At 45.3% G+C, this 24,763-nt stretch overlaps 1 protein-coding gene across 11 annotated transcripts in view; it reads left to right on the top strand.

The window, feature by feature from the left end:
* RYR1 (ryanodine receptor 1) overlaps positions 1 to 24,763 on the top strand; it is a 132,542-nt gene that overhangs the window by 80,160 nt on the left and 27,619 nt on the right. For 4 of the 11 annotated variants that reach the window (XM_075608326.1, XM_075608325.1, XM_075608323.1 and 1 more), the window contains 12 exons: positions 230 to 303; positions 1,321 to 1,338; positions 3,288 to 3,368; positions 3,839 to 3,927; positions 4,015 to 4,143; positions 4,662 to 4,766; positions 7,924 to 8,005; positions 8,535 to 8,670; positions 8,942 to 9,656; positions 10,351 to 10,806; positions 13,698 to 13,765; positions 15,445 to 15,643. In XM_075608326.1, the coding sequence (XP_075464441.1) occupies positions 230 to 303; positions 1,321 to 1,338; positions 3,288 to 3,368; positions 3,839 to 3,927; positions 4,015 to 4,143; positions 4,662 to 4,766; positions 7,924 to 8,005; positions 8,535 to 8,670; positions 8,942 to 9,656; positions 10,351 to 10,806; positions 13,698 to 13,765; positions 15,445 to 15,643 (2,152 nt within the window). Of the gene's footprint in view, positions 1 to 229; positions 304 to 1,320; positions 1,339 to 3,287; positions 3,369 to 3,838; positions 3,928 to 4,014; positions 4,144 to 4,661; positions 4,767 to 5,338; positions 5,369 to 7,923; positions 8,006 to 8,534; positions 8,671 to 8,941; positions 9,657 to 10,350; positions 10,807 to 13,697; positions 13,766 to 15,444; positions 15,644 to 24,763 lie in introns of all 11 variants that reach the window. The other 7 variants (XM_075608321.1, XM_075608318.1, XM_075608317.1 and 4 more) reach the window with 3 other exon arrangements.

Genomic DNA, 24,763 nt, shown 5'->3' with positions numbered 1-24,763 from the left:
TCAGGCGACTGCTTAGTAAATATGGCCTTATGTCTTTTTAAATGCTGTTATGGGACCATGTCACTGGTTTTGAAAACTGGTCCAGAACAGGATAGCGGAACCAAGTGGATAAAGAGAGGTCATGCGATACTCTACAATGTGGCAGGGCCTTTGTTGAGAGGTCTGTAGCTCTTGTACCTCTGGCTTCATTGTGCCTTTCCCAAAACACCCTGTCCCCTTCTCTTCACAGTGTGCTTGATCTCAATGCTTTTGAACGTCAAAATAAGGCAGAGGGGCTTGGTATGGTGACAGAAGATGGGACAAGTGAGTTTTACCAATAGCTTGCGCATTACTTTGACACAGTTTTCGCTTTGTCTTTTTCTGGCCTTGGCTCCTCTAGCTACTTAATATTAATCTGGGTATCCAAAGTGCCCTCAACACTTCTGGTGTAGTGGGTCACTCATCGCTCAGGTGCAGTCCCATAATGAAAGCCCCTACACTCTTTCACCTTGGCCCTGTTTGGGCCCCTCCAAATAAATCAACGATGCAGTGACTGATGATGTCCTCTTCATCCCAACATGAGTCTCTGATGCCCATACTGTAATTCAGAAGGCTTTCTAACATATGCAGACTAATTGCTAATGAAACCCATGTCAACCCTATTCCATAACGCTTCATACACAGCTTGGCCAAAAGAGAGGAGCTGAACTGACCCAGGCACCAACTACTCTCTTCCCTAATCCTTCTTACCCTACCCTGTCCGCTTCATAGGCTAATAATCGATTCCCATTTTAAATAGGGGATCATGTGGAGCCATATGGACCGGGTCATTTTTCATTCCAAGCAGTCGTGATTCCAGGCGGAGTTTTACATCTTTCCATTCCCTCCCTCCATTCATGTTTTGATATCGTCACCTGTTTTCAAACACATGTCCATCTATAGGTTTACCCTTAAAGCAGCAGTGCTAGGTAATTTATTTTTAAGTATGAGAGCGGAGATGGATAGTTTTTATCCTTACTCTATTGTGTACCCACATATGATCTAGTACAGCGTTTTTAATAATGATATAGCCTGTACTATCCCAACCTCTCCCAACTCTCTCCATTAATCCCATTGTATCTCAACACAAAGGCAATTATTAATCCTGTAGCAGGAGTTGCATTATCTCTCTTTTATTTTTGGGAGGTGGGGGTTGTTATTTTATTCATGGTACCATCCAATTAATGTGTTTGTAATAATGTTAATCACATTTTCCTTCCTTCCTGTTCCCTGACATGTTGTGTCCCCCTTCCCTGCCTGTTCTTCTCTCTCTCTTTGTCCCTCACCTCCTTCGTTTCCCAGTCATCAACCGTCAACAGGGTAAATGTTCCTATAAACTCACTCCTCAGATGCTTCTGCTAACCAGTCACTGCCCTTCACTGTACCCCATTCCCTGAGCTGACTCACTCCAGCAGTACACAGACAGGTTGTAGGCATTCATAATTATTATAGACAATGCAGCACAATATGATCACTTGGGCTATACGCTTGCATCATATTTCTCAAACACTGAGTTAATGGACTAAGTTAATATTTGAAAGAGTTGTGTTGACCCCTTTGGTGCTGGGGAGTCTTACATAAAGTCAATATAGAGGTTGTGTTTGGACATATTAAAGGGGGTGGTGTGGGGTGAGTCTGGTCAGTTGGTTCTACCACAACTACTTCCCTGTAGCATGATAATAGGGATTATGTTACCTTCCCAACTAACCACTTACTAACTGTCCCCCAACTGCAGGTGTATTATGGAAGACTGATGGTTCAATATAATGTAGGGTGACATAGGCCAAAGTGAGCTGAGGCCCTCAGTTCTGTCTCTCCTAATGGAGAATGGCACATTAACCCCAGGTAGAAGGGACCTGTGGTGCATGTATTCTGTCCATGCCACTGCGGGGTGACACTAATGAAGGCTGAAGGTACATAAGCGTCATTGAGCCAGTCCATGCCACTGCACAATGACCCTGAGACAAAGGGGATTAATCCCCTTTGTCTCAGGGTCATTGTGCAGTGGCATTTACCGGCTCAATGAGGTTTATGTACCTTTAATGTTCTCAAACAAAGTGCAATAGTGCAGATTCGGCATTACCACACAAAGTTCCATTGACTTATTGTATATGGGACTTTCTGTGGAAAAGTGCTGAATCGGGACTACTGCACTTTACTGAATAAGCTTTAAAGACAGAAGACACATATAAATATGCACCGCACCTCACACCACATTAGGGAAGATGCTTGCCCTTTATGCCCTTATTCAATACTCTGAAGAGCTTCTTTACTTTGAAGTCTATGTATTAAGGCAAAACCAGGGCATTGTGTACCTGTACCTACTGTATGTACAGTATAAAGGCATTTTGCTTCCATTTGCTCCTGCGGAGTGTCAATATGAGCAGTTCGGGAGAAGTTACGTGGTGCACAGATTACAATGAGATATATCACCTTCTGTGTGTCTCTGGTCCATGCTTTTTGCCTTTTACTTACCTCCCCACCTCCTCCCCAAATCCTCCATATCTGAAGTGGTGTAAATCTAACATTCTGCATCAGAGGTTCTTGCATCTGCTGCAGCTCTGCTTTATAAAACGGAACAGTGCATCTAAACACTTTTCTCTACGTTGATACATAGAACCATAGCTGGTCATTTATCAACACAATATAAGGGCACTGAATGATTTCAGCCAGAGCTGGGTATCTTACACAAAGCAGATGGATTGTAAGTCCAAGGATAGGATCCTTTGAGCCAACTTATACAGTCACCCATCTCCCATCCACCTGCAGCCCCCCAGCCCCCATAACCGCATGGATCGCTGTTTGTTGCAGGTTTGCAGTGTCCGTGTGGGAAGAAGCTAACTCCCCATCCAAGTGACTCGCACAGAGTCGGATACTAACATGCCTCTCTCTCTGCTTCTATCTCTCTTTCTGTTTACTGATTATCATTTTCTTCTCTCATCTGCATCATCTCCCTCTCTTTGATTCTTCTCTTTATCTCTTCCTTCTTTCTTCCTGAGCTTTCATCGCTCTCTGTACGTTTGCCCACACATTCCTTTCTTTCTTTTTCTTCCATTTCTCCTTTCTGTTTCTTTCTCTCTCACTCTTTTGTTTGTTAGGTTTTTTTTTTTGATCACTCTACCACCTTTTTCCATCTCTCCCATTCTCTCTCTCCTTTCTGCTGACCCTTTCTCTGAGACGCACACACATTCTATATCTTTCTCCCTCTCTCTCTCACTCTCTCTCGCATTCCTCCCTCATTCTCGCCTTTCTCCCTCCCTCCATCACAGGAGAGAAGGTTATGGCTGATGATCAGTTTACACAAGATCTCTTCCGCTTCCTTCAGCTAATGTGTGAGGGTCACAATAATGGTAAGAAGCATGTATGTATGTGGACTCATGTATATAGGTATGTATAAATGATGTACTGCGAGAATGTGTATCCCAACTGGTGAGGAATAATGGATTCATGAATGGATATCCAGACATCAGTGTTGGTAAATAAAGTTTACTTTTTTATACATTGAAATTCAACATATGTATGAAATAGGACTTTTCTTTGGTTTACTGCTGTTTTTTTCCCTCTTAGCTGGCTGTCAATGGAATGTACAGAGCTAGGAGCTTCATTATACAGCTCCTGCTCCAATTGGCGGAAGCTCTGAACCTTTAGCTAATACAAACAGCCTGGTGACTTATGACATATTTTACGATACGGGCACATTTTGACAACATGCTACCGGTACCTGTAAACCAGAATTATACACACAGTAACCCACATTAATATTTTTAACAGTGGGAATTTATCACCACTCTGGTTGTATAAATGTGTTTGCTTCTCGCAGATTTCCAGAATTACCTGCGCACTCAGACTGGAAACACAACCACGATCAATATTATCATCTGCACTGTGGATTACCTCCTTCGTTTACAGGTACATCCAAACCTGTCGTCACACTGTCCTCCCCAGAAAGTGCCTTACACTGTGCACTCTGACCTCCTTTATTGTTCCCTCTACCAGGAGTCTATCAGTGACTTTTACTGGTATTATTCCGGAAAAGACATTATTGATGATCAAGGAAAGAGAAATTTCTCCAAAGCCATGTCTGTGGCAAAGCAAGTGTTCAACAGCCTGACAGAGTATATCCAGGTAATGGAGATGGCATACTGACAAGCCCAATACTATTACTTATTATAAGCAATCTGACACTCCAATATCACTGGGACCCCTTATTATCAATATGTTGATGCACCATTGCTATCCACACACAGCGCACGGGTATCCTAAAATGATCCCTTCTGCTTTTGATACCAGCTTGCTGATGCACCAAATATGTACCCTCTGCTTCCTCCTCTTTCATACTCTATCATTCTTTATCCCTCTCTTTCACATAAACACATGCACACAGTCACTCCTCTCTTTGGACCTTAACTATTCTCTCTTTGCTTTTTTGTTTTCTCTCTTGCCCTTAATTAAGTCTTTTTTTCTCACTTTCTCATTCTTCTATCTCCATCTTTCTTTCCCACTATCCTTCCTCCGGCGCCTCTTTCTCTCTCTCTCTGTACATTCTATCTACTGAATCTCTCTTCCACTTGTCTCCACCTCCCTCCATCCTTCTCTCTCCCACTATCTCTCCATCCCTCTCATTGTCGCCCTCTCTCTCCCAGGGTCCCTGCACTGGTAACCAGCAGAGCCTTGCACACAGTCGTCTCTGGGATGCAGTAGTTGGTTTTCTCCATGTGTTTGCCCACATGATGATGAAACTTGCCCAGGTAAGACTGCTAGCTCTAAAAACAACAACAACAAAAACAGAGCTAGGGAAGACCACCCCCCATGAGAGAGTTTTTTTGGGGGGGATGGGGGGGAGTTAGGGGGGGAACAAAAAACATTCACATGAATCTTTTCCACTTCCTAAAACGAGATGAATTCTTTATTCTCGGACATTCTCCTGGAGCACGGGTCAATTTTACACAGTGATTTCATTTCTAGTTAGACCTTTAACTCTGCAGTGAGCTGTAATAATATATCTTGATATCCCTTTTAGCACAACATTTGGTAACCCAGTGTAGGGTGGATGAGTCTTTTATGGCACTGAATCCATTAAGGGGGGGAGGGGGAGGGGGGGACACCTTTATTCATAATGCATTCTTTAAATCATTTAGTAGTCATTTAACATGAAGTGCTCATCTCTTGAGTCTGAGTGCTCGCTCAGTCTGTCAGTCTGAACAACACACTCCTGTGGAATGTCTGAGGATAAGTGAGAGATTAGCAGGTAACTGGAAGACTGAAATGATTTCACTTGCAGCGCAGTTCTGAATAACACTTTTATTCTGATATGTAACAGATGCCCCAAAACGGAGGACTGCGAAATGGCGTAAGAATTTTTTCTGTCGCACGGCTGCATTTCATTGAACTGTGTTGGCTAAAAGTGCTCCCTCCTTCTCTGTATCTGCGTCTCTCACTTTCACACTCCTATATTTTTGTGTGTCCCCAACTTTCTATCTTTTCCCTCCTTCCAATCTGTGACTGTGTACATTTTAATATTTATTTACCCTTTTTTTCTTCTTTTTATGTTTCCCCAACTTTTTATATTTTTATTTATTTCAGTCTGTGAATGTTTCTCTCCCTCCCTTTTTACCTGTCTCCCTTTGTATCTCTCTCCCTCCTCATCTCTGTCTCCCTCCTCATACCCCCGTCTCTAGCTAAACCCCTGTTTTCCCCTGACTGCCAGCAGCCGTGTGACAGTATAGAGGTGTCTGGGCTGGTGCCCGCTTCTTTAGGTGATTTTGTTTCATTGCTTTCCTTGTGGGTTCTGCGTCTTTTGCTCCTCTTGACATCTGTCAGTCACAGGGGGAGGAGGGAAGAGGAGAGACACAGAGTATCCCTTACCCCTTGTCAGAGATGTAGCACAAAGCATTGGAGAGTCCTGCTACTTTGTAACACTTCCAAACTCCAACAGTAATAACGTACACAATGGCTCATGCTCAGGACATACACTCACTGACGTACAGTACAAATACACACTCACAGCTTTTTGTATGCCCACGTATAGAATTGGAAGTGCATGCACACACACAAACACTGCAGTACCATCTATGTGGGACAAGATATACATTGCAGTGCCATGTAGGTGACACAATATACACACAGCAGTGACATGCATGTGAGCCAATATACAGAAGGCAGTGTCATATGTGTGAGCAAATACAGCTGGCCAGTGCATGCAGACATTAACAATAGGGCCAGTATACCGTACACACATAAAAATGCCATGCATGTGATTAAACACGCACACAGTCGTTCCATGCATGTGAGCCAATCTCTACAAAGCGGTATGATCCATACCAATACAACACAGGTGACACCTACACCATTGGATACCCAATCTCACCCTCCTTCTCCTCTCCTCACAACAATACTTGTCTGTCTGTTCCATGCTGCATTGCTCTTGTAGCAAAATGTCTGGGGTGGAGAGGGAGGGAAGGTGGGGCCGGGAACATGTGAAACTGCCTTTCTGACTCCCGCCCTCACCCCTCCATCATTAAACCCTCAGTTGCTGGAAGGGCTGGCGATGTGTTGAGTTGCTGGCCCCTCCTGCAGCAGAGAGCTCCTGCAAGGGGGTGAATATATTCACTAGATAGCATCTGTATGGTGGGTGTATCACAGTATATAAACTGTGTCTTTTCATTGCATTGCACACAAGGATCATTTCTGGAGTCGCTCCTACCCAGAGGTAAGCTGGAGACCCAAATCTTAGAAGTCACTACATATTGCCCAAGAGATTCCCATCTATCCAGATGGTTGGTTAACCCATAACACACCCATATACTGTATACCAGAATACTTATACCCCTTCCCAGTGTTGCCAGCCTGGTGCCGCGTCATCATGAGATGTTGTGCTTTACTAACTCTGACCTCAGTGCATTCTGGTTCATAAAAGTCCTATATCTCTACGGATAATGAAGACCGTGGATTATAGTATCATGATGACATGGAGGGTGATTGGCAATACTGCCTTCATAGCAAAGGTCTGTCTATTTTCACACCACACATAACATTTTACTCTTGTCACCAAAGGCACTCAAAATATAATCACGAGGTCCCGAGCAATAGGATCCCGAGCAATAGCCAACATTAGGATTTCTTTTTAAACTCATCTGTGTATAATGTTGAGTTCAACATGGACAGGGGACCTTAAATAGGTATGAACCCCTTCAGTGCTTACATATTGTGTTTGCAAAGCAGTAAAAGGAATATGTTTTAATTTGCATGGAGTCTCTACTTCATTTGTTCCAACCCCTCACTACACTTATTACCTTTGGAAATTTGGATGGCAGATGTGGGAGGTATATTTAACACCAGATTGGCTGTCATTTTAGAAAGAAGCCATGTACAGGGATTTGTTACACAGAGGGACACAAACAATGGGTTGGTCCAAAGAGAGACCTGATTGAACAGGATAAAATAGGCAGAGCATTGACCCAGGGAAGAGATCGGATTAATCCAAATAAAACAGGCAGATTATTGATACAGGGAAATATCTGATTGATTAGGATAAACACAGGCAGAGTATTGATCCAGAGAGTTCTAATTGAACAGGATAAAACAGAGGCAGAGTAATGACCTAGTGGGATCTGATTGATTAGGTTAAAACAGACAGTATTGATCCAGGGACAGATCTGATCCTTATTAACTGGAGTCAGGGAGGCATTTGTGTGCCTTTGTTAAACATTATTGGCAAATGTTGTTTGCCTTCTTCTGGATCAATATACATATAAATCTAGTATGAGAATTTTACCCAGCTTCAATTTTGTAAAAGTTTGCATTTTGAATCCCTGCTCCGATGTTACCCGAGACCCCTACAGCTCTTGCGATGGGGTGAGCGAGGGTGTTCTGGAAAGATATGTCTCACAGACCTGTGTCTTGCAGGACTCCAGTCAGATAGGACTTCTGAAGGAGCTGCTGGACCTGCAGAAAGACATGGTGGTGATGCTGCTCTCTCTGCTTGAAGGTATAAACTGTGTCCGCCATGAAGAGGTGACCCCTCATTTTCAAGCTGATAAGGTGCCATAAGCAAGGAGAATATCATCCTATGTGAATGCTGATGATACAATTAGATTCATTGCTTTCCAATGAGCGATATTCCATGCTAATGAATGAGACTGTCTTCCAATGAGTGGCACACTGTTTATAAATGCTTTCGGATAACTGTCAATAACTTCTAATGAATGAGACTGTCATCTGAGTGATTGTTACTGCTAATGAATGACACTGTCTACTAGTAGTTGGCCGTCACTGCTAATGAATGAACCTATATGCTAGTAATTGGCAGTCACTGTTAATGAATAAAACTGCTTTCGAATGAGTGAGACTTCCTGGTAATGAATAAGATTTCCTTCCAGTAAAATACACTCCACAATATTGAAACATGACAGGCCTGTACAATTTTAGATACATTGGCAGAACATTCAGAGAACATATTATAATCATTTCACCAGAGAATAACCCCATACAGCAGATCATGTCTTTTCTCTTCCTAGGGAATATTGTAAATGGCACTATCGCTCGTCAGATGGTGGACATGCTCGTTGAGTCTTCTAGCAACGTTGAGATGATTCTTAAATTCTTTGACATGTTCCTGAAGCTGAAGGACATAGTGGCATCTGATGCCTTCAGGTAGAGTACAGTTATAGAGCAGGAGTAGACTGTGTTTTAAGGACCTAAAGTCACTATTTGAACTGTGTTTAACAATAGTAAAAGGATTTAGAAGATTGTAAATAATGGTAAGCAGGGTGTGAAAATAAAGAGCAGGGATACTCTGGATATTACAGTAGTGGTACTTGGCGCCCCTTGCTCCCATTCAATTTGAACAATTGGTGTGAGAGTAATGTCGATACATCATAGTGGAAATAACTAATAGAATGCCACATTCTTCTAATACTTACAGAGATTATGTCACAGATCCCCGTGGTCTCATCTCCAAAAAGGATTTCCAAAAGGCTATGGACAGCCAGAAGCAGTACTCATCCTCTGAGATCCAGTTCCTCCTCTCCTGCTCTGAGGCCGACGAAAATGAGATGATCAACTATGAAGAATTCGCCAGCCGCTTCCAGGAACCGGCCAAAGACATCGGGTTCAACGTGGCAGTGCTGCTGACCAACCTCTCAGAACATGTTCCCCATGACGTACGTCTAAAGAGCTTCCTGGAACTGGCAGACAGTATAATCAACTATTTCAAACCGTACCTGGGCAGGATTGAGATCATGGGAGCCGGCAAGAGGATAGAACGGATCTACTTTGAGATCAGTGAGACCAACAAAGCACAGTGGGAGATGCCCCAGGTCAAGGAGTCTAAGCGCCAGTTCATCTTCGACGTGGTCAACGAGGGTGGGGAATCGGAGAAAATGGAGCTCTTTGTCAACTTCTGCGAAGACACCATCTTTGAGATGCAGATCGCAGCCGAGATATCAGAGCCAGAGGAAGAGAAGGCAGAGGACGAGGATGAGGATGGAGGCGGGGGGGAGGGATCCGGTGAAGGGGAAGAAGCAGAGAATGGGTCAGCTCCGCAGGAGTCATCATCAGCATTTGGAGAGTTCATGGACAATGTTGTAAACTTCTTCAAGATGTTCACATACAGGAACCTCAGGAGACAGTTTCGCAAGGTAACCGTCAACACTCCTTTATTATTATTTCATGCATATAGTAGATTTGTGGAAATTATAGTTTCCAGAACTTTCCAAACCACACAGGTCTTTTCTACACATGTAAAGTGCTTTCCAGACATTACAAGTCAAAAGAAAGGAAGTACAATTTAGCAGAGAAAAGTACGCATGAAGAAGAGATCCATGAAGTTTAGAAAGTGCAGTATACTATAATTTAATCTATGAAGAACTCTCATGTTGGTCCCATAAAAGGTATCACCTACAATTATTCTACATATCTATAGGATCAATAAAGCAATTAGCACATTTAAGTAATTTTATACAGTGTGTTTTCTAACCTTTGTTCTAATGCAGGTAAAACAATTCGTAGTTTCAGATATTTTAGTTTTCAGAGGCTTTTTTTTTAAACATTTTTATTGATTAAGGTTATTCAAAGAAAACATATCTAGTTTTCAAAATATCCCCCATTCTACTGAGAAATCAAGGTGGTAAATTCATGTTGTGTTGGGGCGAGAGTGTTGCAGCGTATCCAGTGTTAAACCAGTGTTGAAAAGTGCAGCTCTCCCACCCTAAAAGCCAGCAATGCCAACCTAAGTTCATGTTCATATAAGATTCTTAGCGGTCTTTTATAGTGTTCAGATACCATACAGTGTATTGGTTTCGGACAAATTGTTTTTCTTTCAATGTCCACCAGGTCAAGAAGATGACACTGAAGGAGATGGTCATGGCTATTGCTTCATTCCTGTGGACCTTGTTTCTGGGAATCCTGCACTTTATATACAGCATCTGCAAGGGTATCTTCCTGCTTATCTGGCACACTCTGTTTGGGGGCAGCCTGGTGGAGGGCGCCCAGAAGCTGACGGTGACGGAACTTCTGGCCAGCATGCCTGACCCCACCCAAGATGAGGTCCATGGAGACGGGCCCCCAGTTGCTGTAAGCGATGAGGTGGATGAGTCCGGGGATGTGACAGATTTCATGGACATGACCAAAGAAGAGGTGCAGGAGGAAGGAGCAGAGCAAAAGAAAGATGGGGGGCACTATCGATTTGGCTCGCCTGTCACCCCTGGAGGGTTAGGGGACATGGGGGACAGCACTCCAGTGGACCCACCAACACCTGAGGGAACCCCTATTCTAAGAAGGAAACTAGAGGTACAGTAAGTTAACTTAATGTGTCAATGTCAACACAAACCCTTATATTTAATATTCAAGGACTCCATTTTCACAGGCTCAGTACACAAGATTGGCATAAAGCATATGTGGTGCCTATATTTAAAAAGGAAGCTAGATAACACCCAGGGAATTACAGACCTGTTAGCCTGACATCAATAGTGGGGAAGCTACTTGAAGGTTTAGTATGAGATAAAATTCAGGAATACCTAATGGAAAACAAAATGATTGATATTAGTCAGCATGGATTTATGAAGGATATGTCATGCCAAATTAACCTTATTTGTGTACAGGTTAGTGTACAAAATAAAGCAAATTAGACTTTGTAAAAATATTTGCACCTGGATTGAAAACTGGTTGAAGGTAAGGCCGCGGCCAAGGTGTGACGCTCTCGCAAAGGGCATTTAAATACCTTGTTCCTGATGGACGCATCCTAAGTGCTGTTAACCGGAGCTGTGCTAGGGGAGACAGTAGAATTAGTTTTTTCTGTGCTATGGCGCTTCACATGACCAGGTAAGAGACAATGACAGAACAGCAGTCACAAACACCAATCAGATGGAGCTGAGAATGTGATGTCATGCCCCACTCCAGTCAGTGACACGCCTCCCTCCCATCAGTGGCACGCCACCCCCTTCCCCCCTGTCACGGGAGACCAGGCAATTACACCTTTAAACCGGGATCATTCATTGAGCAAAACCAAGGAGTAAAACAAACTGTCATTTACTCCATTGAAACAAACATGAGTCCCATTCACAAAACGCTACAGCCAATGCAGCGTGGGAATTTTCCTACCAGCATATCACAGAGTTGCTGGTACTCTGAAGGCTAGACCTTTATTTGTGAGCCTGGTTACCCCCTCACCATCACCCCCCCACCCCCCCTGAGCACACAGTGAGCAGGACACCCAATTGCTCCTGCTCGGGTATACCGTGGCGTCATGCCTCATGAACGTGAGCGCGCATCTCTTCACCCTGGCCACAGCCTAAGGCTGCGTCCAGGGTTGCAGCAGCCGTACGGAGGCGCGCTGAGGGAAAGCGGTTGCTTTCCCTGGCCTCGATTAGCGTGCCGTCCGTGGGCGTGTCGGGGGCCGGGCCAGTGACGTCACGGAGCTGGTTCGCCCTCATTGGGCGAACCGCTCACGTGACCGGCCCTGCGCTCCCATGAGCGCGAGATCTAAAATTTGGATAAGACCTACGCTTCCGCAAGCGTGCCCCTACTAAAGCCGCTCTCATTGCGGCTGCAGGGGCTCACTGGTAAGCACAAGCGCGCCTCAGCACGGGTCAGTGCCTAAGTGCTGACCATGCCGGAGGCCTAATTAGACAACAGAGAGTTGTAATAAATTGAACTTTTTCAGGTTGGTCTCAAGTTGTAAGTGGAGTACCTCAGGGATCGGTACTGGGACCCCTGCTTTTTAACTTGTTTATTAATGACCTTGAGGTTGGCATCGAGAGCAAAGTCTCCATCTTTGCTGATGACACTAAATTGTGTAAGATAGTAGAATCAGAGCAGGATGTAATTTATCTCCAGATGGACTTGGATAGACTGGAAACTTGGGCAGGTAAACGGCAAATGAGGCTAATACAGATAAATGTGAGGTTATGCATTTGGGAAACAAGAATAAACAGGCAATTTACCAATGAAATGGGGATAAATTAGGATAATCTTTAATGGAGAAGGATTTAGGAGTGCTTGTAGACAGCAGGCTTAGCAATAGTGCCGAAAATCATACACTAGCTGCAACGGCAAACAAGATCTTATCTTGCATCAAACAGGCAATGGATGGAAGGGAAGTAAACATAATTATGCCCCTTTACAAAGCATTAGTAAGACCACACCTTGAATAGGGAGTATAATTCTGGGCACCACTCCTTAGAAAAGACATTATGGAACTAGAGAGAGTGCAGAGAAAGCCACCAAATTAGTAAAGAGGATGGATAATCTAATTTATGAGGAGAGGCTAGCTAAATTAGATTTATTTACATTAGAAAAGAGGCGTCTAAGTGGGCATATGATAACTATATACAAAAATATCCGGGGACAATACAAGGAGCTTTCAAAAGAACTACAGCTCAACCCCGTTATAGCGTGATCCGCTACAATGTGGATCCGCTTATAACGCGGTGTTTAAAAAAAATTAGATTTTTTGGGGCAAACTTCCAGGATTTGCCATGTCCGGCCACACACACACATACCACCTGTTTGGCATGCGAGAGCTCCCACAGTCCTCTCTTCTGTTTGCTCTTTACTTCCTAGAAGAGCATGTGCTGTGTTTCTAGCATCATGTATACGCTTAATCACACTGTCAGTTTAAAGCAAAGGCTCCAGCCACAACCCAGCAATTTCTCACTAAACACAATTTCTGCAGAATGTGTTGGTATGCAGTTTGAGTCTATTACAGTTTTCCCCATACACACACACCTCTACCTGTGTTTTTATTTGCCCCCTCCTCCCCTGCGTAGGGGTGCCGCCGGGTTATCTGCAATTCAATGCTTTATTGCTACCTTACTTAACCCTTTTACTGTTAGATGGGAAAATATTTTTGCATACTGGTATATATTTCGGTGCAAAGTTTCTGAACCCTATGGTTGTGAAGGGGTGCACTAGACTGACCAGGCTGCTTATTTAATATCCAGATTTCCTTATAACTTAACTGTAAAATGTATGATTTTTCAACCTCTGCATATAAATACATTTCTCCCTTGTCATTCTCCCAAAATCCCTGATAGGAATCTTCTATTGCCCTAACAGCAGCAATTAGTGCATGGGACAGCTATGAAAAATAATTATTCACTTTGTTCCATATATTAGTTACTCATATCAAACATAAGCTCTAATGGTCAAAATACCCTGATGGCCTCTCTTTTTTTTTTAAGGATGAAGAAACCACAGAGGATCAGATTGAACCCAGTATTGTAGATGAGGTAGCACCAGAAAAAGCAGAGTGAGTATCGGAGGTCCTGGAATCTATTTAGCACTGCCCTAGCCCAAAGAGCTTACTATCTAGTGTTTGCTTGGGGAACAGAGAGGTACAGTAACGTGATAAAGGTCACGCAAGCTTGAACTGGCAACTTCCACTTTAAAGCTAGTGGCTCCAATGCAAAGAGGGATGAGTGAAGAGTAGAGATTAATGGATTTTCTGCTTAAATCCGAATCCGACACAGATTGGACGATTTCCTTTGCGAGGTGGAGGAAAAATTAGGGAGAGATGCATGCGCTGAAAAACAGCACGGGGGGGGCGGTGGCCATGACGTCACGCAGCTGTTTTGCCCTCATTGGCTGAACTGCCGCCGTGACGTGGCCAGTGCTAGGCCACCAGGCCAAAATACAAATATCTTGTCTTTTGGCCAAGGTGGTCGCGCATCACGGCTTCTGCGCGCACACACACACGCCGACTGGGTTTTGCCCCATCGTGGGTTGTGCCTTGTGTGCAGTCCGCACGCTCTGCCGTGGCCACTGGAGACCTAGCCTAAGGCACCTAATGACTGGACTGGTGTCAAACCCAACAGGACTATATACAGATAAAGTTGTTTCCGACCATGCTGGTCAGGAACTTCCTGGTTCTTCTGGTTACAGTAATTCCTGCTGCTTCAAACCTCTCCTGTGAACCACCAGGGCAAAACAGACGTACAGTATAAAAAAGAGGAGTGCAGAGAAAAGTCTGAGTTAGGAAAATTTTACTTTGTAACATATAATGTGTAGCACATAAGGACTTACATATAACAAAATAGCGTAGATAGCGTGCTTCCCCCACACCGCTGGTTGATGTCCAAATGGATCCCAGGGCGCAATTGAAGCTCCGGTGGGAGCTGACCAAGAGAGTGCGCCCTGGGATCCATTTGGACATCAACCAGCGGTGTGGGGGAAGCACGCTATCTACGTTATTTTATTCAATGTAAATAATAAGTCATTATCTGCTACACATTATATGTTACAAATTTACATTTTCCTAACACAGACTTTTCTCTGTGCTCCTCTTTTTTTTTATACTGGACATATATACAGATGTAGCAAGACTTACTGTTTTGGGTGCCACGGACCAACATGCTGAAATCTGCGGCACCAAAAACAGTAACGTTGCGGCCCAGGAGGAATAACGCTGCGGGGGTCCATGCTTCTGAATGGGACCCCCGCAGAGTTAACCCTTCACTTGATGGACCGTCAGCTCAGGACAGAAACCGATACTAACCTTGTGGTTAGCAGCTGTCTCTGTCTCCATGTGCTGTCATTGACTTGAGGGTAAATGTTGACACATCTATGGTGCAGAAATGTTTTGCATACTTATAATTTATTATCACATATCGTTTGCATGTGTGCACTGATAACATCGAAACTCCACTTTTCTTTGCTTCAGTTTTATGACCACATTACCTTTAGCAATTCTTTAAACATAGGGCACCACAGAGTAAAAAAAATAAATAAATAAAAAGAGACGGTAGATACAAGGGAAAAAGGAGATGAATAGTTAAATAAGTGGATGAAAAGGAACAGAAAGATAAACAAAGGAAAACAGGAAGGGAAGATTTTTATATGGGGGAAGAGAGGGATCCAGAATATGCAGGAAGCAGAGGAGTGAATGAGGTGAAGATCCAAAGAGCTTATACTTCCATTTCTTCCCTCCAGCTCAGAGAATGGGGAGAAAGGTACAGAAATGCAAGAAGTGGCAGCGGCAGCGGCAGCACCAGCCCCTGAGGAGCCTGAAGATCCAGAGGTCACCATGAAGCAGAAAAGAAAGGCCCCTCCGCGGGATAAGAAGGCAGAGGCTGGAGATGGAGGGTTTGAATTCTGGAATGAGCTGGAGATCCAGAGGATTAAGTTTCTGGTAAGTGAAGGTTCACAACACTGACATATATCCTGTGACCTTGCACCTAATACCTAGTGGAAGCACAGACATACGTGTATGTATTATTTATATATTTATATATATATATATATATATATATTTTTTTTTTATCCCTACATGATTCTCTGCACTATTTTGGTGAGCACATTAGGTGTTCCACGGTAATTACTTCCCTGCCAGCCATTCTGCCCATCAGCCTGTTCGCGCGAACAGTTAATTCACATGGGTCATTGACTATGCGCATGCTCATTAATACATTAGTACTACTTACCAGTTTAACATATATTCAAGATGGCCACCGTTCTCCCTGTGATAGGTTGCTTGTAGGGCACACAGGCAGGTGATGCTAATTTTCTGTGATTGGTGTTTTTCAGCAGCACTGGGGTTTTGGGCTATATTATTTATTTATTTTTTTATACAATATTTTACCCGGAAGTAATACATTTAGAGTTACCTCTCGTTTTCAAGTACTGTATGTCCTGGGCACAGAGTTAAGACAAATAATACATGTTTACAAATACAGTTACATAAATGAGCAGGATATACATTATATACAAGACATTGCGTGCACAGTTAAAGATAATATATATAGTACTGTATGTCCTGGGCACAGAGTTAAGACAAATAATACATGTTTACAAATACAGTTACATAAATGAGCAGGATATACATTATATACAAGACATTGCGTGCACAGTTAAAGATAATATATATTATAGGCGTATGTAACAGTTACAGACCAGATTAAAATGTGTGACAGCCTTACATATATATGTACTCTGCACTGCATTCATTGCACCACCTTGAGAAAGGTCCCACTGGGGGACCAAAACGTCGGTTTATGTGTCTTTTTCAATACAAAAACTTGTGATCAAACTTACCAGAGTGCTGTCTCCTGATCTCGTGCTTCAAACGGTATCGGGACAAGCACCCAATTTTTTCTACTTGCAAGTGGTGTGCTGGCTGCTTCTGTGGATTATATTTTATATATATATATATATATATATATATATATACCACACGTATTATGGTGGGTAAAACCTTAATAAGTGTGGTGAATACCTACTCTTAGTCTCAAACCAGCATAGCCAACAACCAACCTCACACAGATGATACCCATCAAGGTTGAAACATGTCTATGAGTGGGTTTGCTGGCTTTGCATCTCACCCCAGCCTATGCTTAAAAGCTGTGTTTAAAGCAGCATGCATTGGCTTAAGGGTTGCTCGTGTAATATGAGCTTGAGACAAAAGGTGGCACTGTGTGCTCATTTGCATGTCATTTCCCAGAATCCCTTGCTGCAGTGGAAGTGCTGTGTGCTGGGCGATAATGGTGAAAGACAGGGTTGGAGACCTGTCTAAGACATGCGAATGAACATACAGTAATATTTACAGTTGCTATATATATATATATATATATATATATATATATATATATATATATATATATATATATATATATATATATATATACACAGTGTTCGACAAATCACCCAAAAATCTACTCGCCACCTAGTCCCGCCCCCAACCCCGCCCCCAACCCCGCCCCCAACCCCGCCCCTAGTCCCGCTTTAAAATAAAATATATAAATAAAATACATTTAATAAATTCCTAGTCAGAACAACATTCGTTTTTGACATAAATGTATTTATTGTATTACATTATACTACAATTAGTCCTTGTTACGTGTGTGTGTGTGTGTGTGTGTGTGTGTGTGTGTGTGTGTGTGTGTGTGTGTGTGTGTGTGTGTGTGTGTGTGTGTGTGTGTGTGTGTGTGTGTGTAAATGTCGGATCTAGAAATAAAAGCCAGGTGTGAATGACTAGTTTCCTGAACCCCTTAACCAATGTCTGGATGTCCCCGCTTCACAATATCTAAAGCAGCAATCCCACCTGGGATCTTACCTGATCCGCAGTCCCTCAATGTCCAGGTACGCTCATTCCCGCAATGTTATACATTGGGGAGGTGTTCATTACCTGTCTTCTGGGTTAGGGGGGGGTTCCGATGTCTTCCGTGTGAAGCTTGAGCCAGATCTGGAAGAAAGCAGTATAGGGTAGTTAAGATTTCGGTGTAGTATAGGGCAGTTAAGATATATAGGGTAAATAAGAGATCCAGAGTGTGAGTGACACAGAGAGAGAGTGTGGGAGTGACAGAGAGAGAGAGTGTGGGGGAAAGAGAGAGCGAGAGTGTGGGGGAGAGAGAGAGAGAGTGTGGGAAGAGGGAGAGAGCGTGTGGGGGAGAGGGAGAGAGAGTGTTGGGGAGAGAGGGAGAGAGAGTGTGGGGGAGAGAGGGAGAGAGAGTGTGGGGGAGAGAGGGAGAGAGAGTGTGGGGGAGAGAGGGAGAGAGAGTGTGGGGGAGAGAGGGAGAGAGAGTGTGGGGGAGAGAGTGTGGGGGAGAGAGTGTGGGGGAGGAGAGAGAGAGAGAGTGGGGGGGGGAGAGAGTGGGGGGGAGAGAGTGGGGGGGAGAGAGAGAGTGTGGGGGAGAGGGAGAGAGAGTGTGGGGGAGAGAGAGAGTGTGGGGGAGAGAGTGTGGGGGAGAGAGGGAGAGAGAGTGTGGGGGAGAGAGGGAGAGAGAGTGTGGGGGAGAGAGGGAGAGAGAGTGTGGGGGAGAGAGGGAGAGAGAGTGTGGGGGAGAGAGGGAGAGAGAGTGTGGGGGAGAGAGAGAGAGAGAGTGGGGGGGGGAGAGAGAGAGAGTGGGGGAGAGAGAGAGTGTGTGGGGGAGAGAGAGAGAGAGTGTGTGGGGGAGAGAGGGAGAGAGAGTGTGGGGGAGAGAGGGAGAGAGAGTGTGGGGGAGAGAGGGAGAGAGAGTGTTGGGGAAAGAGAGAGTGTGGGGGGGAGAGAGAGAGTGGGGGGGGAGAGAGAGAGAGAGAGAGGGGGGGAGAGAGAGAGAGAGAGTGGGGGAGAGAGAGAGAGTGTGGGGAGAGAGAGAGAGAGAGAGTGGGGGAGGGAGAGAGAGAGTGTGTGGGAGAGAGAGAGTGTGGGGGGGAGAGAGAGCATGTGGGGGGGGAGAGAGAGTGTGTGGGGGGGAGAGAGAGAGTGTGGGGGGGAGAGAGAGAGTGTGGGGGGGAGAGAGAGAGTGTGGGGGGGAGAGAGAGTGTGTGGGGGGGAGAGAGAGTGTGTGGGGGGGAGAGAGAGTGTGGGGGAGACAGAGGAGAGAAACGGTGGGTGACACACACAGAGGGTGGGTGATACACAGAGAGAGAGGCTGGGTGAGTGACTGGCTGGTTGAGTGGTTTGCTGGGTGAGTGGCTGGGTGGGGCAGGGGTGACTGGGTGGGTGAGTGACTGACACTGACTGGGGGTGGGGGGTGACTGACACTGACTGGGGGTGGGGGGGTGACTGACACTGACTGGGGGTGGGGGGGTGACTGACACTGACTGGGGTTGGGGGGGTGACTGACACTGACTGGGGTTGGGGGGGTGACTGACACTGACTGGGGGTGGGGGGGTGACTGACACTGACGGGGTGGGGGGGTGACTGACACTGACTGGGGGTGGGGGGGTGGCTGACACTGACTGGGGGTGGGGGGTGACTGACACTGACTGGGGGTGGGGGGGTGACTGACACTGACTGGGGGTGGGGGGTGACTGACACTGACTGGGGGTGGGGGTGACTGACACTGACTGGGGGTGGGGGGGTGACTGACACTGACTGGGGGTGGGGGGGTGACTGACACTGACTGGGGGTGGGGGGGTGACTGACACTGACTGGGGGTGGGGGGGTGACTGACACTGACTGGGGGTGGGGGGGTGACTGACACTGACTGGGGGTGGGGGGGTGACTGACACTGACTGGGGGTGGGGGGGTGACTGACACTGACTGGGGGTGGGGGGTGACTGACACTGACTGGGGGTGGGGGGTGACTGACACTGACTGGGGGTGGGGGGGTGACTGACACTGACTGGGTTGGGGGGTGACTGACACTGACTGAGGGGTGACTGACAGGGGGGGGGGGTGACTGACTGACTGGGGGGAAGGTTACTGACTGGGGGGGACCTCTGGTGTCACATACTCCCATACACACATACATTCATTCACACACACACACATTCTCCCACACACACATACACATTCTCACACACACACAGGGGAGGAAAGGCCGCGACCAGCACCACGCAAATCCCCCACCCACCCGCGCCCATCTCCCGCTCGTGTGGGGGGCAGGCCGACATCCCCCCCCCCCAATCAGCAGGGTGGGTGGGAGGCACGTGGCGAGGTATCCCCCACTGGGCGCCCCAGGTGACAGTCAGCCCCGCCGTGGCCGCCACTGCCCTGCTCCCCTCGCCGGCATGTCACAGTGCCTGGCCAAGCTGCAGGCTGCTTCTTCCCCCCCAGCCCGCGGCGGCATGATGCTCGTGGCGGGGGGGGGGGGGGGCCAGGCCGACATCCCCCCACCTCATGCGGCGGCTGCGCCATCATGAAGGTAGGGGACGCATGGGAGGCACGTGGTGAGTCCCCCCCCCGCAAGCCAACCGGGCTGCAGCAGCGGGGACCTCCCGCCCCTTACATCGATCGGTGGATCGAGGGGAAGGTGACAGGAGGAGGGGAAGGGGACAGGAGCAGGAAGAGGGGAAGGGAGCAGGAGGAGGGGACAGGGGACAGGAGCAGGAGGAGGGGACAGGAGGAGGGGAATGGGACAGGAGTAGGGGACAGGAGAGCTTCCGCGGTGGGGAGTAGGGAGCCATGTGAGGACCAGGGTGATCGCAGGGAAGGAGCAGAGGGGCCGCAGCATGGAGAGTACTTACCCTCCAACAGAGCTCCAGGCAGAATGGCCGCTCGTTGGGGGCGGGCTCATATAGAGCCTGGCCGCGCGCCCACAAAGCCTGGAGCGCGCGCCAATCAGGAGTCAGGTAGGGGAGTTTTTTTTTTTTTTTTTTCCAGCGCGAGCAGGGAAATTTCAGCGCGAACGGGGGAATTTAAAAAAAAAAACACGTGTGCTGCTTGGGCCAATAGTTACTCGCCCGGGGGTTAAATCCACCCGCCCCGGGCGAGTAAATGTATACAATTGTCGAACACTGTATATATATATATATATATATATATATATATATATATATATATATATATATATATATTCAATAATATATTTTTTAAAAAGAGGCAAAACAGGCGACAGTATACTCTCAAACATTGTAATGTTTGGAAACTGATGGTATACAATTACCACACTGGGAGTCACTGCAAAACTATTAGATGAATTGCAGGAGAATGTAAATCCAGAACTTTGGAGATGCTCTCAGAAGTTAATGTAGGAATTACTGGGAGGAAGATGCAAGAGGATCAAAGGCCACTCTATGAACCGGTCACAAAACGGGGATCAACCTCCCAAAAGCATGTGTAACACCTTCTCCCCCCCCCTATCGCAGATAGGGACCATGTGGGGAAATCTACACTTATGTTACCTGGTGTCGTGCGTTACCTGATAGGCTCACAGAAGGCCTGAACCTCCGCCACTGGGAGCCTGGGGTTACCTGATTCGTCGTACACAGCGCCTCCACCTGTAAGGGTTCCCACCTGAGTGGGATGGTCCTCTTACAGGAACCACAATAATAAAACACGCACACAGTGTATGCTAATAACTGTTTACTATTGTAACTACTAATAATAACTCCGGTACCTGTACCACACAGAATAATGTGTATACACACACACACATGGACGTGCACTGGGTGCACACATCAACATAGGTATTCCCCAAAGTACCTTATGTCCAAACCCCACCCACGTGTGATGGAGATAGCGCTATCCCTGGACGTGTTGGTGCACTCTTTATAGATACCTGCCCGGGCTCCAGCCACGGGTGCCGCTATACACTGAAGTGGATCCGCCTGATCCGACATGATGTCCTCCTACGCGTGGGGTGACTTCCAGCATGGATAATATCCCCGCAGCTCCGCACCGTCTGTACTTTGACGGGGATCCGTCTGCAACCGTCCGCAGTCACTGCTTTGCAGGGCCTCCGAGAAGATAGTCTCTATATAACTCTGGGGGGTCTGAGCCCAGACCCAGTAATCAGGCTGCGCACTACTGAGTGGCTTCTAACTTAACCAAATAGCTAAAGGGGCAGATCTCCTTACGTAGGGCCTGTCCCTGAAGCAACCACAAACTGGGGAATGGTAACTTATCTGGGACCTCCGGGGGTAACTAGCCCTAGTGCTAGGGGCTACTGCTCCCTGCACACACACCCTAACTCCCCCAGCTCCCAGCTCCAACTGCCACTCTTTTTAAAAGCTGTCTAAAACTGTCATCTCTCACAGCTTCACTGGTTGCCTAGCAACTGCAGCCTCTGTTAACTGTCTCTATTCAGAACTGCCAGCGCAGACTCCCCTGCACTGAAAAGGCCCCAATTGCAAATGCAGCGCCCTATTGACTAAGCCGCAGCATGTGACAATCCCCTGAGGGATACGGGGGCTATACATGTAATGTAGGTCTGACGGTGCTGTTGCAATCTCTGCACCTGACAGAATTGCAGTAAACAGCAAAAAGCTACTTACCCTGCATCCAGCGTTTATCTGGTAGGAGAAGACTGTCGCTGGTTATTATAATCAGACATATCCGTTCGTAGTGTCTATGTTGTGGAAAGAATATTTCAAAGGACCTGCAGGAAGAACTTACTGTCAGACAAGGGGACATCCGTGCTCAGAGTCCCTCACTCACAGAGAAACATCTGGTCTCTCAGGGCCTCCGCTAGGTTCAGCAAAACCTGGTTCTAGTCACAGCTGATGTGAATTAATTTAAGGAGGGGTCTCACCAGTAAGGATTAAAATATGACAAAGTTTTCAAAGGAATGCAGTGTCCCAAACCCAATGCGTTTAGTTGGGTTCGGGACATGTAGGTCATGTAGTTCCTCCAAATTGTATAAGATCATAAGGATCACTATGATACAATGGTGAATACAAGCAGGTGAGGTTCAAACAAATATAAAAAGGAGGTTCCCAAATTGGAACTAAAATTGCATAAAATAATGCAAACAATGAATGCTAAAAAACACACAACACTACATAAAATATACCATATAACACACATACATGCATAATGAACAATAATAAGATATGAAAGGTGAAAGAGGATGAAAAAAAATATATATGAAAAAAGGCGGGAACAAATATATAGAGCACTACTTAAAAAAGGCGTCACAGCAATAACATTATTAAATCCCCAATGATGTTTAGTATGTAATTTGAAAATCCAATATTGTTCCCAACGTAATAATCTCCAATCTTTGCTATTGGGGCGAACATGATCAACTAAAGACTCAATAACCATAAAATGCAGAGCTTGCTGATCACAATGATGAGCCATCAAGAAGTGTTCCGGAAGGTACGTAAGAGGTTGACCTTTATGAACACATTATTTTTGGATATTTTTAATGTTTCTCAGATTTTCAAATATCCTTAATTTAAGATTCCTTATGTTTTTTTTTCCCTACATACTGTAGGCCGCAGTCACACTGGAGAAGGTAAATTGCAAATTTCGTATAGCAATTAATAAGTGTCAATATTAAAAGTATCTCCAGTGACTTTTGATTTAAATTATTTTGACAGTTTCAGGCTTTACACCTCTAACATTGTTAACAAACCTTGGGACCGGACAATACTTGGATCGAATATACTTTTGAGGTTCTTGGCTCTGCTAAAAAGGTCTTTCGGTGAAGGTAATACTTTACCCAAAATCCGATCCAATATGAGGACATTCCAATGTTGGGAAAATATGTTGATAATTCAATGATGCGCCCCATAAAATGTAGTAATGGGCTTTTCATATTTACCTGATTAGCGGAATCTTCTTGGGTGAGTATTTGTTGTCTTCTTATTTCTTTTCTTCTTAAAAGCTGTCTTTCTTCATCTGGCCCCATACAAAAGTCTTGGGCTCTTGCAGAAGCCAGGAAGTTTTCAACAGGGCCACATACGATGGTGAAGAATACAGATGCAGAAAGAAAAGAGATTTTAAGAAAAGAAAAGACAAGAAATACTGACTCCAAGAAGATTTTACAAGCAACAGAAGATTGAGGACTTCTGGTCAAGTTGAGGATCCCACGCCGCAGGCCACGGATGACCTCAGACTACAAATAAATCTTTGGGCCTACGATTATTTTTTATGGTTGGGTTTTGTTGTCCCGGGGAGGGTGGATAGGCCCCAGGGGGGTAGGGATTCACCCCTTGTTTGCTATAGCAGTTATTAACCACTAAGGTCTCAAGGGGGATAGCTATAGGTAGTGTAGTTTATTTATGTATTAACCCTTTTGATGCCAGCGGTATACCTTGGTAGCCAGAGGCATCAAAGGGGTCAATATTATTTCTACCATAGGGTTCTGTAATAAATATTTCAGAAGCCTATGGTAGAAATATTAGTAATGCGATCACAATGCAGTAATGCGTTATTAATGGTCACGTTAATTGCCGCATCACGACTAGGGATAAAATATATAATCTTGATGACTCATCATAAAATTTCAGTTTTAACTCACGCTTTAATGGAGGTTGATGAATCTACAGTAGACCATAATTCTTTTTACATTCAACAACATTCATGAATGCTGAATATGCTCTGGCATTGATAGTACAAGACTGAAGAGCTGTTAAAAGAGCCAGATGAAGAAAGAAGAGGGAGAGTCACAGAGGCATGATTACTCTGAAGAGCAGGGTAGTAGACTTGATGCTGATTCATCCATTCCAATATCACTTGTGAATGAGGATTCTGATGAGGATGTGATGAAAGACTGATTTAGATATTGAATTTGGCACTGGTAATGAATGTGATAATGCTTTAGATGCAAGAGCTGATACTGTGATCATTGTAAAAGATTGTGAAAATGCATCAACAAGTAAAGTAAAAACTCCAAAGAGTAACATGCCTATATTTTATTTCAACATAACCAATCATCAACATCATCAGCACATACATTGATGTTACCTACTCATCATCATCACCCCCTGTTGCTCCCCAGTCTTTGCCAGTTCTACAGCTATATGGCATCATCATCACTAACCAGTGGTTCATGTTGTGATGACCCAACACCACCAGCACAACAACATCGACAATTATCACAATGACCAGAAGTATACAGTTATGTCTCCAATAGACCATATTTTCAATGCAACAGCT

Source organism: Ascaphus truei, chromosome 7, assembly GCF_040206685.1.
Source record: "Ascaphus truei isolate aAscTru1 chromosome 7, aAscTru1.hap1, whole genome shotgun sequence".
In the NCBI taxonomy this organism is placed as follows: domain Eukaryota; kingdom Metazoa; phylum Chordata; class Amphibia; order Anura; family Ascaphidae; genus Ascaphus; species Ascaphus truei.
The sequence above is the reverse complement of the archived record's forward strand: the minus strand, read 5'-3'. Positions and strand labels throughout refer to the sequence as shown.